Below are 14,350 nucleotides of genomic sequence, written 5' to 3'. Positions count from 1 at the left end.
TCTGTCAGCAAGTTCCAGGAAGTGATTTCTGTGCTTTAGAATAGTCAAAATGTGTTGTTATGACTCTGTATTAACTATTTTTTCCCAGAATACTGTCTTCTATGCTCTTAGGAGATAAAGCTACATCTTCAGTGGAAAAGTGGACTCAAACAAAAAGGTGGGCTTTGTTGTGACTACCATTATTGATAATCCAAAAGAATTTCTTTTATGTAAGACTTTTAAAGAGACTGGTCTGCTATCCTAGTTTTCAGAATAAACAATTCTCTCCAGAAGTGACTAGCATGCAGGCAGGGAGAAGAATGAGAACAGCATCTTTAAAGCAGTGATCTCTGATAGAAGTTTGGGAGGTAGATACAGAGGTGTAGAATAGCTGTACGGGAAACAAATCATGAGAGAGCCCATAACCACTTTTCAGACACAGATAAGAGAAAAGGCAACTCCAAACAACGTTTCCACAGAAAACAGAAGAAAATACAGAGGCAGTAGTGGTGAAGCAGCCATGATACAGGCTCCCAAGAAACGTCCCAGCCCAAGGGAACAGCTGGAGGGCTTGCTCCCTCTACTGGAGCATCCTAATAGACACACAAGAGACTTGCTACTTTGACCCACTTTTAAGTCCACAGCAAATCTCTTGGACTAGGAAATAAAGGTTAATACAGGGTTAATTACCATTGCTGGCTTACTATCACAAGGATTTTTTAAAGGACTGACTGTGTACTTGAATATGCAGATGAAGGCAGAGGGGAGAAAGCGATTTCATTGCTTTTGTTTTGAAAAGAAACAAAATAAAGCATACAAGTTGAAATCTGTATTTTTCAAATCATAGTTATATCAGTTCAGTCAAACTGGAACGTAGGAAAAGCAAGTAGACCTTTTCAGTGTCTCATGTAATGCAGAAGAACAACTCTTGTTGTATGACCTTTACTCTAGGACAGATTACTCACCATCATTCCTGTAGCCACGTGTAGAGAAAACGACCTGCCTTTTTGAACTGTATGTTCTTGTCGAGTACAGCCTGGCCTTAAATACTTTGGCTTATGAATAAATAACCTATTCCTACAGCAAACAGAGAATAAACCTCCCCTAAAGTATCTTCAGAAAAATACAATGTCATCACTTATTTAGTGTTCATGTTGGATAAGTCACAGTAGCATGATGCACAACAACATCAAGAAACCATGACTCAGACACTCACTGACACAGCTCTACTCTTGCTTGCAATAGTTTGTGGCTGAGGCTCCTCCTTCTCTCTTGCAGAATTAGGGTCACCTTTGGGCTCTGAGATACCCCACATGACTTTGGCCAGATGGCAGGATCTTGCACCTTGCAACTCAGCTTTCTGTCTGCTAAATGAGAGTCGAGAGCACCTTACTCCTTCATGCCTTTTTATAACTTAAGTTACATAGTTTTGGTGTGGAATCTGCCTCCTCCTGTATATAACATCTAACATTCGGTACAAACACCTGCAATTTTAGCTGAACCTTATAAGCATATAGTAAAAGAGTAAAATATTTGACTAAAAACTCAGCTAGATGTAAATTAATGGATTTTTGTGGCCTCTTCAGTTTAAACAGTTTCTCATTTTCCAGTTTTCTGTCATCTCAGTGAACACCTTGGTCTACTGGTGATCACCTTACAAATTCAATGGAGGAAATGGAAATCAAGCTCTGCAGCACTAACAAAGAGGAAGCTTTCAAAAGAGAACTACCATACTGCATAGGAGAAATAGACTTCACAGCTTCTGGGAAGAAACGTGGAAAGGTACAGCACTGAGTGCAGCTGTTACTTCTTAGCTTTAAACGTAGAGACTGTAATAGTGAGGGTCAATGTGGCACAGTGTGAGGCACCACGTTGTACTCAAAGTAGGGACCATACCTTCCTGAACATAAATGTGATTTAAAATAAGGCCTACTAATATATAGAAATCAATCACTTGACTTGCACTGACACACTACAAGTACAGTTGATCACTTTTTCCTTTAAAAAAAATTTTTTAGAAAATCATGTGCCCAGCTTCATTCATTTTGCATCATTTCCATGTTTTAACATCTTTTTGCCAAAAATTAATCACAATGGATTTCAACACTTTAAACATACTTTTGAGCCATTTCAAGACTCTCCTTAAAGTTCTCTCTCTCTGTTCTGCTAATATGCAGAGAAGGATGTACGTGGACAGACCCACCTCCTCACTAGTCCCTTGCATACATTAGTGCTAGAGCAGAAGGACTTCCTAGGACCAGAAATCTGCCATAAGATTTTGTTTCATCATAAAGTCTTAAGCACAAAGCCAAAATTTATACAGCACAGGAAGCAGCAATGGATTCATGTAACACATCCTTAAAAAACAGACATGAAATCAGGCAAATATTTCAGCTAGTGCAGAAACAAGAAACGCCTAAGAAATTTTTTTGGCTTTGCTAGACTGTCATGAAACTGAAGGCAGTTCAAGAGGAATAGCAGCATTAAAGGAGAGAGCAATATGTCCGTCTGCAACACAGAATTAACCCATGGAACTGACCCAATTAGTGAGATGACAATTATACAGAAGCCTGCTAAATTCATCCTAGTATTTAGTTCTGTCAGGTCTCGCTCAAATAAGTTTTTCATAAATAACCAAGTTGATGATAAATTTCCCTCTGCATTCACCATGAACAATATCTCTACTGTATCCTACTGTCCTATTGTCATTCAGTGGTTTTTTGTTTTGTTTGTTGAAGTTTATTAAGGTCCCGAGTACCACTCATCCTGGAATTATATTTGACGTTATGCTCAACAAATGGAAGCTACCGGCTCCCAATTTGGTTGTCTCTTTAGTGGGGGAAGAAGAAAATTTCCAGATGAAGCCTTGGCTACGGGACACCTTAAAAAAAGGACTTATAAAGGCAGCTCAAAGCACAGGTTAGTGCTTTAGGCTTTAAAGAAGGAATTTATATTCCTACTGGATTCTCACACCTAGTATCCAGTGATCTTTCAATGTCAATGGGCCTGCGCACATGATTATTTTTGGAAGTTTAAGGCTTTGCTGAATGCAACCTACAACCTGTATTTAAATGGCTTTGAAAATGGAAGTTAGTGTATTTGAAATAGCAAAAATAAGTTATTTCAAACCAAATTACTCTAGGCAACCATTCCTGAAGTGTAAAATTACCTGACATTGTTCCCTCAGAGATGACACTAGAAAGATAGCATGAGATAGGACCAAATATATTTCCTTCTTTGGTGCCATAGCAAAATCATTCTTAAGAGAGCATAGCAATTTGACTTCAACAAGAGTGAATTTAGGTCAAGAATAAGAATTCTTGGTTTCTCCATTCTCACTTTTTAGCTACCAGTCAAAATCATGTTACAATAGCTTTTATTTTTTTAATATTGTTTTCTTCTAATCTAAGAGCTGAACAGACTTTGTTAGTAAAACAGCCCATGATTAGACTCAAGTTTAAACAAAAAGACTTTGATAACGTATAACACAAAATAAGTCAGCCCACTTTCTCCCTGGCTGTTCACACGAATGACAAGAGTAGTGAAAAGCATTTAAAAACAAAACCAAACCAATCAATGTCTGGGAATGTGCATGGAAGTGGCTTTCATTTAAGATGACTTTTTTTCCCCCCTGTAACTTTATGAAAATGCCTGCAAAATGAAGTGAAAATATCTGTAAGAATTTCACAGCGAGCTCTTGGTTTAGCTTCACTGGTCTAGACAAGATTGCAACAGTTTTGCTTTTTTAATGAAGAGGCCCAGTACCCAAGATCTTTCTGTTACTTTTGTACCACACAGACATTCTCTTATCTCCAGCTGCCTTCTATACTTAAGACTGGATAGCATCATGATCTCCAGTTCCTTTATGTTACATATTTGAAAAAGGTTGATTAGCTGTTTACCTAGGGTTCTCCAAATTCTTTGTCACCATAACAATACTGCTGTAAATCTTACTTTCCTGAAGAATTCACTCTCCAACACACACAAGAACAAGAGAAAGAGAACACCAGATTAGGCAGGTCATGCCCAAGCTCTTCTGCTACCAGGTGATTGCGTGGGACTGTTTAGTCCTCGGTTCAAGCCAACAACTTCCTCCACACCATCCCTTTGCTCTTCCTCATGCAACAATCAGACCTGCTTGGTATAGTGATGTTTCTGCTCATATTTAGACAGTAAGTGACTCTAGACTGGACACAGCATTCTTGATGAGCGTATGACATAAGAGTAAAGATAGCAACATTGCATCAGATGATATGTGAAGCACATTTGCTTGGGCATATAATTTCTTCTTGTTTTCCTTATTAGAGTCTTACGTACTTTGTACGTATTTTAATTCTAAAAGTTACAGTCCATCAAGACCTGTCTACAGTTTATCTATCTAAAAAAACCTTAAATCCAGTACTGTAAGTAATGTTACTTGACACACAAACATGTTCAGTTATAAAGAAATTATCTAACTATTTTTAAAAAATAATTTCAGGTGCCTGGATTTTTACCAGTGCTTTACGTGTAGGAATAACAAGACACTTAGTGCAAGCAGTCCGAGATCATGCGCTGGCTAGTACTTCATCCAAAGTAAGAGTGATTGCCATAGGAATAACTTCACTCGGAAAAATCCAGCACAGAGAAATTCTGGACAACACAAAGGTATTTTTCGCTTATTCTATTCATGAGACAAGATTGTTCAGAAGCTGCACCTTTACAAAATTTGGAAGTAGTAGGCAGAACATCGTTGATCTAACTTAAAAACAAAAGCGGGGTTTAAAGTGTGCTTTGAGGGAAAACAGAAATAAAGAGCAGGAAGAGTATTAGACCCTAATGATTTTGTGCCCTGTGCACTCAGTATACTTGGCAGCAATTCTGCAAATATCCAGCAGGTGACAGCATTAGACATTAGCTCAGCGACCAGAGTTAGGACAAATGTCAGGGGAAAAAATCATATATTATAAGGTCCCTTTAATATTTTTTTCCCTTGTCCACTTACTGCAGAAGCACTTACTCCAAGCTATTTCATAAATACTGTAAAAAGTATATTTTCTAGTCTGGAACACAAGCTAAAAATATTTCAAGACGAAGTTTTCTTAAATAGTCATTGAATTGGTGTCTAATATACAAAAACTTGCTCAACACACCAGGCCAAAAATGCTAGCCATGTAGGATTTCGTCTAGTAATTGGGAGCTCTAGGGACTTCACAATTCAGGTCAAAGCAATCAAAGTTCTTGCGGGGGGGGGGGAACAGATTAAAAAAAACATCACCCAGCAAAACAGTTGCTGAAAATGTCAAGACAAGTTGATGCTGAATTGACCTGGAGGTGGAGAAAAAAAAATAACGGCATGACTTTCTTGTCACTGGATATACAGTCTGTACTAAGCAGAATATTATAACAATAAGTAGGTGTGTAATGACAATGAATGACAGTTCCTCTGTGCTATCTCTGCAGAAGCTAAGAAACAAATGACAAACACAGCCCTTTGAAGTCACAGCTAGTTTTCTCTCAGACAGGCTACCACGTACCAGCTAGTAGCTGGAAGACTGCCAGACCATATCAACAATTTATTGTCATGGGACTTCCCCTTTTCCACCCTTTTTGCCAAGGACAGCTACCTGTGTGCTCTACCAGGTGGGACTCTTCAGCTGGAAGACTTTAACCTATTTGTGTGGCTGAACTGGTCCAAAAGGACCTCAGAGGAAAGAATTCGGTTCATCACATTTGTGAATTTTGTTCAGGAAAGTTGCTTTGGCAAACACAAACTATTTCACTTCCTTCCCAGGCTAAGTGATCAATATACATCTGGATCTTTCCCAGCCAGCAGCTACAAAACAAGTGCACTGGTCTTTTTGTTGCCTTACATTGTCTCCCCCTTAACTAAAGCCTGAATTCTTTGTGAAGGAATATTTTGTGTAGAGTGTTCCTGACCCTATGACTTCTGGCACTGCTTCCACCCAAAGACATTCTGGATTTTAGTCAGTAACTTTAAGACAAAGGAACTATAGACAGGGATGTTGATCTAAACCCAGTTCTCTTTATACTTGGCACTAATACAAGCAGCTTCTATAAAATAGCGCTAACAATCCACCTAGCAAGGAGATAAACAAACCCTGAAATCAGTGGATCCCTCCCACCTCTTCTGTGTTAATGGTATGCTTTAAACATCATTGAAAGATCACTTCCACATTTTCAGAGAATAAATAGGAAAATCCCCAAGGGCCTTTTTCAGTTGGTTGTTGTGCCCCTGGCTCCTAATCAAAGGTCACATCTTTGGCGAATAGGCTTCACATTACATGGCAGCAGAATATAGGCCCACCCTCAAAACAAAATTTGAAGGCAAATTAATTGTGTCAAGAAGCTTTCCCCAAAAAATGAGAGGCAGGGAGATGGAAGTAGAAGAAATCTGTGGCACTTGCTCTCTGTAAAGGACATGCAAATTTACTGTTTTTCCTGGAACAGCCTCTGATGTTCCTACTCTTCCCAGAGCTGCTGACAGAGAAAGCAGCCACAGGAACATGCCTGATTATAGCCTTTTTCACCTTGCTTTGAAGGAGATTTCTCTTCAGTTTGACTGTATACAGCTTCATTTCAGAAAGCCACTTATAGGCATGCTATGCAGCATGATCAACTCTTCTACCTGCAGCATGAAGGAGCTTGTCCTCTGGGTGACCTAATGTTTTTATGCATTAGTAGTGCTGCTATGAGCTCCAGGTGATATGTTTGCTGCCTCTCCAACATCAGCCTTAGCCCTGGCTGTGGAGAATAACCTGGACAGCCCCTGGATTGGGCTTCCCCCAGGATTCAAGTGGGCACCTGCACTTCCTAGCAGATGCTGCCAAAAGCTGAGATTAAGAAAGGCTCTGCATAAGATCTGGCTCTTAAAAAACAGAACATAAATCTCTCTGGCATACCTTAATGACAAATAGGCTACTTGCATAGTTACACTGCTATGTCTAGAAAGGCTTTAACACCTGTCTGTCCACAAAATTAGTGGGAGGGAAATGCAACACACAGGCAGAATAGCCATGCTGACAGTCTGAGTTTTGTTCATCAAATCAAAGGCTGCGGGAGTTGGAAAAGAGGCACAATAGAAGGAAATGCAGATTTTAAACAATTGCTTTAATCTGGCTTACTTGCAATAGGACAGCAATTATGAAGATGAAAAAGAATAACCAGGCATTTACAGCCTGGCTTGCAGCTAGGAATGATATATCAAAGTAGATGTGCAACAGTGGGAAAGGAAGATTTATTAAGGAAGTAAGGGGGGCTTGAAAAAGCGTGTGTATGGAAGACCACACATAGCACAATCCTTAGAACAAAAGTCTGTAACAGGGCTTCTGATTTACCCAGTGATTTTATGCAAAAATTAATTAATAAATAATTTAAAGATATAACACCCCTCATCCAAAATAAAAGTTAGTAAGATTGCACTTTCTAAAGTCCGCCTGTCACTTTTTTAGAATGCAGTTTCCAAACTGAGAATAAACATTAGACCTCATATAACCCTCATATATCAGGCTAACTTACCTACTAGGCTAACCATGGACAAAATGCTACTGAAGTGAATAGGTTTGCCCCTGTTTACACCAGCTGAGACTTTAGCCCTCTGAGACATTAAAGCTCCAACCACAATTATTGGGTCTCATGGCCCCTTTCTATTTGTCCAACAAACATTTCCAAAACCTCTGAATGAATGCCTACATTCCAGAGATGATGACTGATGTCACTGTATTTTGCAGAGCCCAAGAGGGAAACCTCAGAGCCTTCAGCTTTCAGTGCTGTCAAATCTGGCACCTTTCAGAAGGAACACATGCTCCTTTTCTACCCTTTTCAAAAAGTCTATTCAAGTGTCTGAAAGGTGGTGTGCTGTGTCATGGTGCAGACACCACAAAAATGGAGAAGTACATAAAAACCATAGACTGTGTTTTGCAGAGAACACTAACATCTCTCCTCCTCTCTCTAGAATGAAAGTCTTGTACACTACCAATCAGATGATAATATCCAAGGCCCACTGTATTCCCTGGACCACAACCATTCCCATTTTATTTTGGTGGATCACATAATGCCAGATGAGCCAGATGGAACCACTAAGCTACGTCTCAGCTTGGAAAAGCATATTTCAGAACAGCGTACTGGATATGGTGGTAAGTTGACTCTATATAGGCATGCTAACTTGAATAATACTGATATTACAGTGATACTTGTGGCCCCCTGGCCTTATCAAAGGCAAGTCCAATTCTCAAATGGGACAGCCATCTACATAGGCAAGATCAAGTAAACACATTAGTCATTATGCAAGAGGCAGAACTAAGGTGACTCCTGAAGTTGAGAAAGCTGCTCTTTGAACCAAAAATCCCAACTTTTATCACATCTCCTTAAACACAGCTCAAAGCTGATCTTCAAAGCATTGTTCAAATTGCCTTAAAATGCAACAAATGGAAAATAAATCCAGCTTTATGTGCCTTAACCAGTGGTTCTAAGAGATGGATGTTCATTGTTGTATACTTTTATCCCCTCTTGCACTCAGGGTCTTGAATTGCTCCCACACTGGAAGAAAAGACTTGTTCTAAAGCCCTCTGAAATATTTTGAGCCATATTTATTTCAGAATAAAATCTTATCCTGGGTAAACAACGTAGCGTGTAATGGCCATCTAAATCTATGTGACCTTTGTTTATAATGAGAACTGAGTATTGGGCAGATCTGCTACTGGTATTTGTGGAAAGAATTCAGTTGTAGTGCTAGTACAATTACTTTTACCTTTCCTTTGTTTCTGCAATACCTGTAGTGCTAGCACAGCTGAAACAGAAGGGAGAGCTCACTTGTTCGCACTTGTATGCATCGATGGAATATTCTATTACGTAGCCCATAGTATGGCTGCATAGATGTACCTGAGAGTATGAATGCACCTGAAGAATGCTTATCTGGTGACTCAAATAGGAAAGACCACAGGTGGACTGTAATGGTAGGCTGAGATTACAGTGCTGAGAATTAGAAAGTAGCCTCTTTCTGCTTGCAAACCAAATCTGATTGAACAAATCTCACTGGAACAATTTTCTGTCAAAAAATGCTGATTCATTTGACAAATATTTCACTGGAACATACTGAATTCAGTTGTATCTTCTATAAACAAAACCAATGTTCATTTAAGCTCATTTATATCCCAGCTGAGCAAAGCTATGTGACTTTACTGAAGTAAAACACTTTAATAAGGTCATGCAGAATTTCCCTGTTTTAAAAATACCTAGAAGTCATTCTGAGGAAATTTTTGATATGCTGGATATTCTTTGCAGTTAAGGACTTCCCACCTTCTAAGCATAAACTCAGAATCCTCCCCCCCACCCCTCCCCAGCTAAATTTTATCTAAATCTATGGTAAATTAAGAACATTTGAAGCCATAAACATATCTGAGGAACCTGTAGTCACAGAGGTTGCTCTTCAAACTAGAGCATCACCTTATAGATGTATGGCAATGCTATGCCATCCACTAAAACAAATGAAGCTACTTGCCAATCATGTGCTCGCTACAGTTTAGTTCTACCTTATCTCTGTAGTCATCCCACAACAGATCCAACAAGTAGTAAGTGGTGATCTGTACACTGTTGTGGGAGACCTAGAAAGGGAAACATCAAAAAATTGTTTGAACCAAATGCCTTTTATTTTCCAACTGAAAGAGGCATTCATCTCATGGTGCTACTGTTCTGATTGAATTGAGCTCTTTTAGGCCAATCTATAGTCACCTGTGGATTACATAGGTCAGCATTTACAGTATAAAAAGTGGGCCCCTGTGGGAGGATGGCTAAGGACAGGGATGCCTACATTGTTTCTTCCCCTGCTGCCATGACATGTTAAATATTTCATTAGCATTTCTTTTAAATGTATAAGATTATGTTATTAATCACCACATCAGATTGTGCTGAATGAAATTTTAAGCTGTTGAAGCACAGTAATAAAGAGTATATGGTTCCTATCAACTCATATCTGACTCCTCTCACCCTAGCTGGTCTACATAGCTGGCCTCTTCGTATTCTATAATCCTCCTTTTATCAAGCTTTTCTCCTGGATTCCACAACACCTTCCTGCACATGCTTAGGCACATGCATAACACCTGGGACAAACTGACAGCTTTTCACTTCTAACTGTATCTTAATATATATAATGGTAGCTGCCTCTCTGAAAACCTAACAATCTTGTCTTGTACCCTAACACAGCTCCATTATTCCACTATCTGATCACCTTGCAGTAAATAAATAAGTTTAAAAGTGCTATGACATACAGAAGTGCCAACATCCATATTTTTCAGCTGAGGTGTACTGAGGTGAGAACAGATTGGACTGCTTACCAGGATCATGCAAGATGTCTGAGGCAAAAGTGTCTTTGTCCTGAATCTTAGACTAGGACCCTTTCTGCTAGGTCACAGTGTTATTCTCTTCCTTTACCACTTGCTTCTGCAGTTGCCTGCCTTCAGCAGGATCACATTCTGGTAGGTACCAAAACAGCACATAGCAGAAGTATTTTCAAGGAGTTGGCAAAAACACAACAGTTTTGTGAAAGCTGTTAACTTCTTAAAAATTAAACCATCTATTTCACAGGAACAGGTAGCATTGAGATCCCTGTGCTGTGCTTACTGGTAAATGGAGGACCAGGCACACTTGAGGTAAGAAGCCGTTTGCAACTTTAGAAAAACAAATTAACTGGTGCCAAGTAATTAACAGAAAATTTGGCTGGATAACAAATACATGTATTGGCACCTTACATAAAGTCAAAATTCATATCTATACATCATTAAGAACTGAATTCTGTTAATATTAAGTTTGCCAGTATTTGTTTGGGAGAAATATTTCTTTTTGAATAGGCACCAGCTGATCATTAAAGCTTCCATTGCCAGCTTGTATAGTGGGAAGAAGAAATCCAAAACCAAAACAAACCCACAGAAGCCAGCTCCAGATCTAGCAAAATAGAAATACTGTGCTATTACTTGAGATCACATACAAAAAAAGATTAATCCTTCAGTGCTGTCCAGCAACAGTGAGACAACTGTCTCTGTCACAGAGCTCCGAGGAAGTACAAGATCAGGTTTGCTAGATACACCATTTAAAACTATGGTGTCCTAGTTCCACTGAGCAAAAATACATTGTAGTATATAAGACTGGAGAGTTGTCTGCTAACAATCCCATATCTCTTTCAGCAAAGGATCAGTTTTTATTTTTTTCTTGAGTAGTTCTACAACTTAACCTGTTAACTAGGAGATACTCTTTGAATTTCCATTTTACTTTTACTGGTATTTCATTTTGCTACTTTGTAGCAGCCTGTATGTCCACATGGCATTTTTTTTATAATACTCTCAGAAGAAAAGGAATACTCTACAGTACCTTTAGAGACACATTTAACCATAATTTAAAGTTTCCAAGTGATGAGACTCTGCCACGCAACCTGGTAAACTCTTTCAGAATAATGACTCATTTCTGGTGACGTTTTCTAGTTTCAGTTTCCAGTTCCTGTATCTTGTCATATCTTTGTCAGCTGGACTAAAACACACACTGGTATTAGAAATCTCACTGTTTAAACTAGGATTATGTCCCCTCTTGAGCTTTCCTTCTAGAAGCTAAATATGGCAGTGTTTTCTATATCTTGGGTGTTGAAAAATCACATATCACAGCCCGTAAATCCTCTTTTCAAAGTTTTAGAGAACAAAGTGACTTGGAGACCAAAGGTGACTGGCTGGAGCGTGATTGTGCTTTTTTAGAATATCAATTTCTTAAATACAAATTGGATAATACACACCAAGGACTACAACAGTTGTTAAAAAAAACAAAACAAAACCACCACTAAACTAAAGACAAAACAAAAAACCTAAACCCTACACAACAAGTGAATCAATAGTTAGATTCTTAGAGTCTCATTAGCTTTTTGCATAACTCCAGAGCAAGAAATAGATTGGCAGCAAATAGTCATTGTTGCAATTACGATGCCATGGCCTCTGCCTTCCTCTCTCAGCAACCTGCCTGACTCATTCTAATTGCACAAGTAATAGAATTATTAGCCTTTAACCCTTATAGTTGCTATGTTTCAGCAGGTTTTTTTCCGTAGCCCAATGTTGTATTCCCACAGGCAAATTCCTGATTTTCAGAACATATCACCAGGTTTAGCAGCCAGAAGAGCCTGGTAAGAATTTCTGTATAGTGCTCCTCTTGCACTTGACCATGCTAAAACACAAACTGCAGGGGAAAAAAAAAGAGTCAGGGACAAAGAAGTTTTACACATTGTTTGTCCAAATCAGGTAGCTTAGCTACTCAGCAGACATGTCATGAAAAGAAGTATAGTCAGGGGTCTATACATGGAAGACCTGCTACCAAATCAGGAAAATCCTAATAGTTTAGAGGAGTCTGGACTGACTCCATAGTGAATCTGGTTTAGGTACACATTTATTCCTATAGTCTGCAAGAAATACTTCTTCTGAATAACATTTTCTTTCCGTATATGAATTCTAAACTGTACTTTTTAAACTACAGAGAATTTGCAGCGGTTTGGAAAATTCTGCTCCCTGGCTTATCTTAGCAGGGTCTGGAGGTACAGCTGACATCTTAGCTGCATTCATGAATGACCCACAGCTTGTCATGCCAGAAGCTGTTGAAAAGCAATTTAAGGAGAAATTCCCTGCAGAAAGCTTCTTGTGGAAGGACATTCTCCAATGGACAGCAACAGTGAGCTCATACGTTTGATAGCTACACGTATCACATTCACAATCTCTCTCCCACCATTTCTATCTTCAGTAGTCCATTCAGTACAGGTTTGACAAGAAGCTGCCCAGAAGTTTTGGGTACTCCAGTGCTCCTAGTATCATAGAATACCTCTCTAACATTAAAATCAAGTGCTCAGTTGATAATACAAACTTTGTCCTGGGGATTCAGCTGAACACTTAGGGCTCTGTCCTTCCTGAATTATTTCCTCAAGTAACAGCCAGCACCCAGGAACCCCACCATCCTTCTGGAGTACATGAAGCATTATTTATACTCCACAGCTGTGGAGCCTGTGCAGCTGTGACAGAAGAGACCTAATTCATGATCTACAGCTGTTAAACGGAAACCTAATTGTGGGCAAGCACGAATAAATTAAAAAGAATGAAGGGTGTTTAGAAATTATCCTATCTATTGTCAGTTATGTGTGGTCTTAAAAAAGAAAGACAAAACAGATTCACAGATTTTCCTTACTCTTTGTCTTGAGGCACAATTGCTGGACTTAAACCACTATGCATAAGTGTCTAAGAAACAAAAAAACACTTTGAGATTGTCTTTATGTGAAGATTGAAGAGCACTGTGTGCCTCCGAGATAAACCAAGTCCACTTGACCTGACTCACTACTTACTCTTTGCAGCCCCTGCCGTAATCCTTAGCTTTAAAAGTTCTACATATTAATTCCATTAGGGAGAACTTTGCCAGATCACTAACACAAGGGGATGGAAGGGCATCTAGAAGCAATATTGCCAGATGGTCACAAAGTCTCGGTGCAGCTGCACTGCGAGAAAGAAAACTCAATAAATAGAGAAGCAGAAGGAAAGAGTACTGTATGTATCAATATTTGATGACTTTTACTCAAAGAAGATTTAGAGACTATGCTTTTAAGTAAACAACTCTGAGAGCAAAACTTAAATGTCAGAGCAGGAAAAGGTAAAGCAAAACTAGTGGTATGCTGGCCACAGCATGACTATGAGTCAAATAAGAACGTGAGTTAATGAAGAATCTTTTAATTAAAGCACTGCTCTCATTCTCAGGATATCCAAGTTCTGTTCCTCCTATCCTGATGGGTTATTTTGGAAAAGGCAGTAAACTCCCTCCTTGCCTTAGGACTTATTTATATATGGGAAACTAATAATGTTTGTCTTCTTGCCAAACCTCAGCTTTACAATTAGAACATAAGTCTTTGGGAAATACTGTATGGGTGATCTCCACCGGGCTCTTAAGCATTAATATATAGCAGTAGGACAAGTCGTAAAATTATTTTTATTTCAACTCCCAATAGATTCAGAACATTATTTCACACCAACATCTTCTAACTCTGCATAACTTTGAGCAAGATGGTTCAGAAGAACTAGACACAGTCATTTTAAAAGCTTTAGTAAAAGGTAAGAACAACAAACACAGCACAGTGTAGTATTTACCTTATTTGACGACTTCTATGCCATACATGTATTTCATTCCTATCCAGAGCAAGTTCAGTTGGCTGTTGGATCAGATTGCATTTCTGATGCAGAGTTCTCCTGTTTGCTTATTGACAAATTAACTGTGGCAGTTACCATAGCTCTTGTAACCTTGCTTTAAAATAGCGTTTGCTTTTTTATCTCATGCTATCTTATAGTGCTATTTTAATCGCTCCTTTATTTCA

General features: G+C 38.9%; 1 protein-coding gene across 1 annotated transcript in view; it reads left to right on the top strand.

Annotated features, from left to right (window-relative positions):
* The window catches only part of TRPM5 (transient receptor potential cation channel subfamily M member 5), a 52,581-nt gene that overhangs the window by 12,169 nt on the left and 26,062 nt on the right, over positions 1-14,350 (top strand). Inside the window, exons 2-9 of the mRNA XM_030038701.2 lie at positions 89-157; positions 1,590-1,761; positions 2,718-2,898; positions 4,460-4,626; positions 7,934-8,114; positions 10,561-10,625; positions 12,481-12,672; positions 13,988-14,090. Of these exons, the coding sequence (XP_029894561.1) occupies positions 1,645-1,761; positions 2,718-2,898; positions 4,460-4,626; positions 7,934-8,114; positions 10,561-10,625; positions 12,481-12,672; positions 13,988-14,090 (1,006 nt within the window). The 5' untranslated portion in view covers positions 89-157; positions 1,590-1,644. The remainder of the gene's footprint in view (positions 1-88; positions 158-1,589; positions 1,762-2,717; positions 2,899-4,459; positions 4,627-7,933; positions 8,115-10,560; positions 10,626-12,480; positions 12,673-13,987; positions 14,091-14,350) is intronic.

Source organism: Aquila chrysaetos, chromosome 16 (genome assembly GCF_900496995.4).
Source record: "Aquila chrysaetos chrysaetos chromosome 16, bAquChr1.4, whole genome shotgun sequence".
Classification (NCBI taxonomy): Eukaryota; Metazoa; Chordata; class Aves; order Accipitriformes; family Accipitridae; genus Aquila; species Aquila chrysaetos.
Note: the sequence above shows the minus strand (reverse complement) of the source record. Positions and strands in the feature narration are given on the sequence as shown.